Below are 5,420 nucleotides of genomic sequence, written 5' to 3' on the forward strand. Positions count from 1 at the left end.
AATTTTAGTCATATTTACATAAATAATACGAATGTTTCTGTTTATTTGTATAATATGCATTTTTTAGTAAGTAATAATAATAAATAATGTTTTAATTGTAATTTAATCATTATAAGAATAGTTTCTTTAACTGTATATATATATATAAATAATATATATAAAAAAATATATATATAACATCTCCATATATAAATACAAGTTTTTGTTGAATATAAAATATTATTAATATATACCTATAGTTCACATACCTGTAATACGATAAATGATATTTTCTCAAACAAAATATTGATATCTTAAATATTTTTATTAACAGTTTTATATAATATAAGAATCTTTGTACAACATGAAAAATAAAAATGCACAGCCAGAATAGCAAATAGGTATTATTTTATGATACCTGGCAATGTTTAACAAAGCAATTTGATAACACTCTAACGAGATGTAGAGCGTTACCTTTGTGAATTTAATTTCTGTATAGTTTTAAAAATCCTCCTGGAGGCGGTTGTAACCAATTTTCTTTCGAATAAGAAATATGTTGCGTCTCGATTACATGAAACGTATAAGCATGTCTCGATTTGTCACTTTTATTTGGATACGAAAAATGTACTACTTGACCGTGAATAAGAATACAAGTCCCTTTGCTAACTGGTATTGGTCGAAAGTTACTAAGTTGATAACAAGGTGCAGGTTTATCGTATATCAATAGATCCTTAGAATCTGGATCCTTATTCCTTATATAACGTCGATGAACGCCGCTTTGATGAGAACCTGGTGCGATCCACAGACATCCATTTTCTTGAGTAGCGTCTTCCAAAGCGATCCAAAAACCAACTAGTTTCACTGGATCCGTATATAAATACGATGCATCTTGATGCATTATTACTAAAAAAAATATTTATATTTATATTTAAATTAAGATAAAATAAGAATATAATTTATATATATATATATATTTTTAATTATCAAATTATTAAATTAAAAATAATAACCTTCTGATCCGATTCCCGGATTTTTATAGATGTACATTGATTGACAAACAGCTGGTTCTTCGTAATTCAGTTGAAAAGCTGCTTCCTTAACTCTTTCATCGAAAGTGTATTTTCTAAAAGTGGGATGAAGCCAATGAAGAGCATGACCTACCTATAATTTTATTATCAGAAATAATTGATATTTACGCGAATAATTATTTTGAAATTTTTTATTTATCAAATTAAAATATATTTCTTATTTTACCTTATTAAGGCATACTCTAGGATGAACTTTTAACTTTCCATTATCGTCTAGAGCTTCGGATTCGAAGAATACACTGATCTTATTAGCACTGTCCAGAAAATATTTATCTTTGTTCTGATACAATAAATATAAATTTGAAATTTAATAAAAATTATATATACATAGAAAAAAATAAAATATTTTTTTATTCAATGTACCTGTTGCGATTCTATCGAATTAAAAATGTTTCTCTCATTTTCCGGCGGTAAATTTTTAGTAAATTCTTCCCCGCAGAATTTAAGTTCATCGATTTCTTCCGGTTGAAAGAAATCTTCCAAGACGACGAAGCCATTTTTCTCAAACTGTAAAGATTAAAACATTTTATTTCATTCGTAATGATATTAATAAATATGTATTAGATTAGATTAGATTTTCATTATTTAATAATTCCTTTTTAACTTCGATCAGTAATTATTTATGATATTATATTTTTTTATGATTAAATTATATATATATATATATATTTTATACAATTGAAAATGAATGCTATTAGTCTATAATTTATAATTTATAATTTAATATATTAATCGTTGTATCATAAACTTCTTTATAAAATACTTAAATTGTATAAGAGTATTTTCAAAATATTACTCATTGAATTATTCACTTCCGAAATTATTTATTACATCTATTCCTATTTATAGTATTCTTCGTTTGTAGATTTTAAGTTAGAGAATTTAAAGAAAGAAAAAGTTTAGATATTTTTATTTTTTATTTTAATTATAACAAATTGATTATAACAAATTATATTATAGCAATATATTAAAAAAGCTATTCTATAAACTATATTCTATAGTCTCTCTTCATAAGAATAGGTGAAAATTATTGTTTTTAAATTTTTTTATTCAAAATAAGTTTTCGAAACATCTCTCTTTCCTGTTTTTTTTTTTTATACATATACATGCATATATACGTGTATATAAAATATCAAATTATTTCAAAAAGTTCACAGGTCCGTTGAAAAATTCCTTTGGTATCACGAATGATTCAAATGTGAATGAGCGTGAATCGTCCGGCTCGGAATAGAAAGATGTGCGCGTAGGTGTTCTATTCTTCTTCGTGAATGGACACGATGTTCAGTCTTTCACCATTTCACAAAATCCGCGATTTCAAGTTACATTAGATGCTCGTCATTAGATAAAACTAAGGTTCGAATCTATTCTCAACTTCTTTTTCATTGTCGACGATCAGCTTTGATAATGCTGATAATGATCTTTTAATCATGTCATTGCACTTTGTTTATATTATTGTGAATGAAAATTTGACAAGATATCTTAGCAAAAAAAAAAAAAAAAAATATAATAATAATATTCGAGATGATACTTTATAATTCACATATTTTATGATAATTGTACATTATTTGCTAAATATTTAATATTCATTTATATGTTACAATGATTCATAACAAATTCTTTATTCTTAATCATTATTATTTTATATTTGTTAAAAGTGAATTGATATATGTATGTATTTATGCAAATTTATATTATTTTATAATTATTTCTAATAAATTAGTAATACTATTGTAACTATTGTAACTATTTCTTTTGAAAAAACATTGTAAACAAAAGTTCTTTAAACTAATCTTGGTAGCTCATTAAGGAAATTAATTTTTTTCGTTTCCTTCGTTAGAGACTTTCGTTCGAGATATATCCATTTCAAGAGGTCGTGTAGGAGGAACAAGAGCAACGTTTCGTCGTCAAATACACGAACGTAATGTGCGTTGGCCTCCCTTGGCTCTAATCGTCACCTTAACCGGAATCTAAAAATGGATCTCCGGATTGCAGGGTCGAAAGATGGCCATGGGACAACCACGTGCATCCGATTGCTTACAAATGTCTCGATTTTTTCAATTATACATTTTTATGACATATTCGTTTATTATTTATGATAATGATTAATTGTAACAATTCAATATTCTGATATATTTTCAATGAAAAAAAAATAATTTTAAAATTTTACAAAAACATTTGACTCGGATTAATTATGAATGTATGGAAAATTCTGTGAGTTGCGAATTCGTTTCATTAAAGAAATGAAGTCTATTAAATAATATATATATATATGTGTATGAATAACATAATTAATAAGGATATTAATCACAGAGATATAACTGCGTATTAATAAAACGATAAATAAATTGACAAATAAATCGTTCGATGCATTATAAATATTAAATATTATCATAATATTATCAAGATAAATAGATATTTAATTTAAACATTTTTATCAATTGTAATAAACGCATTATAAATAATATATATATATATATTGATATTTAATAATTATGATTCAGTTAAATTTCTTAATTATAAAGAAAAATAAAAAGAAAAAATAAGAATCGTCGAATAATAATAAAATTTTGTATTAAAAAATCAATTATATTAATTCAAAAAAATTCAAATATCAACCAACAAATATTTGTAAACAATTTTACAAATATCTACAGAAAGAAGATTTAATCTTTGATAAAATCATGTAAATTTCTAATCCGTTTTAAGTATAGAGAATATCTATAGAAGAAAAAAAACCTAAAAGCAATTAACGCTCCTATTCTATTATCGATTTGTTTGGGACGTGATTTACAGTAAAAGAATGCTGACCCCTCCAAAGCGATAGGTCGGGCTTGATTATATCAGTCTTCTCCGATGACGACATCGGCCATTGGTCTCTTAACTCTGATTTCGTCGCTTCGAACATAGAGACACTGTGACGACTGTCTCGATTCGCTTTTAGCGAGCCCGTATATAGCTTTGGAATCGGTCATCGGATCGTTCGATCGACAAAACAGAGTTCGATGACCTTTGCTTTAAAGAGCGATTAAAGGATCGTCATCATCCATTTTATTTCCACGCTTTTTAACTTATAATAATATCGTAAACGAATCAAAGAATGTTTCGATACTCGTGACAGTGAATGACAGAAACGAGAATGTTCGTTTTTTTTATTTTAGCGTTTGGCGTACGATCAAGATGATTAAAATTATGTGGCGTGAACATAATTTTTGATAGAAATAATCATATGATTCGTATTAAAAAATTGTATTATTTAGAAGTAGAAGAAATATGAAATATAATTTAAAAAATCGAATCGATGAAGTGCTGAAGAGAATTTGAATGAGATTTGGAACACTCGAGTATGATATTTAAAAAAAAAATCGATTAAAATACTGTCCTAAAACACAAAACAAGAGTTAAATTTCACGAATGAAATAGAGCGCATAAGAAAAAAATTAACGTTTAGAATCATGGGCTGAATTTGTACGATTTTGTTTAATTCTTAAGTTTCATAAAGAAATCCAGAATAAGCAATAAAAATATTATCAAATTTTACGGATAAAGAATGAAATTATTTTTAATTTAAACGTACAATTTAAACGTACGTTCTTGTTACGCTCAAAAAACACTTCTTTGCGAATTCCAAACGAAAAAAAATAAAAAAAATAAATAAAAGATAAATGGAAAGAGTATTTTAAAAATACAAACAGTAACACAGTAAGAAATAATTATCGTAATTTAAATGTAGTTAGATTCCACGTGGTCGCTATGGCGCGAATACAAAGCTGAACCTTGACTTTTGTTCGAGATAAAGTAACGGGGTCGTAAGCGGTTAACTCACCTGCGACCGGATGTCCTTCATACTATTATGTCCGTCACAGCCGGTCTCGGACTAGTCGGTTGAATTCGTTGTACACGAGTGAGCGTGCTCGTACGTAAGTACGTGAACGCGACTGAGCGCTACTACGAAATGACTAGGTGGTACGCGGCGAAGGCTGATGCGAAGACGGCTGACTCGGGTCGAATCGTGCGGAGTCGAGTCGAGTCGGCCGATCACGAGTCGTCGGGTCGAGTCGGGTCGGATTCGAATATGTACGCGCCAACGCATTATTGCGCTTTTCTAACGCATCAACGCAACAAAGTTGGTCCAATTTTGATCAACTTTTCATCGCGAATTACTTGAAAACTTGCACGATCCAAAGAACCGAATATGTTAAAGCGATAAAGTTTTATTGTTAATAAATTTAAAATCCTTTGTTTTGAATTATCCTGAAATCGATTTTTTCACTCACTTTTTTTTTTTGTCTTTCTATTATCAATGTTTGCTCTTAGTTTTTATTTTAAACGAGATTCAGTTATATATATATATAT

General features: G+C 27.6%; 1 protein-coding gene across 1 annotated transcript; it reads right to left on the reverse strand.

Moving 5' to 3' along the window:
• Window positions 1-285: 285 nt before the first annotated feature.
• Window positions 286-5,046, reverse strand: LOC102675061 (phytanoyl-CoA dioxygenase). The gene is made up of 5 exons (XM_006620350.2): window positions 4,891-5,046; window positions 1,431-1,574; window positions 1,234-1,347; window positions 990-1,140; window positions 286-882 (listed from the first exon to the last, which is right to left on the reverse strand). The coding sequence occupies exons 1-5, from the start codon at window positions 4,909-4,911 to the stop codon at window positions 464-466; spliced, it is 849 nt and encodes a 282-aa protein (XP_006620413.1). The 5' UTR covers window positions 4,912-5,046; the 3' UTR covers window positions 286-463.
• Window positions 5,047-5,420: the final 374 nt, after the last annotated feature.

Source organism: Apis dorsata, unplaced genomic scaffold (assembly GCF_000469605.1).
Source record: "Apis dorsata unplaced genomic scaffold, Apis dorsata 1.3 scaffold_506, whole genome shotgun sequence".
NCBI lineage: Eukaryota > Metazoa > Arthropoda > Insecta > Hymenoptera > Apidae > Apis > Apis dorsata.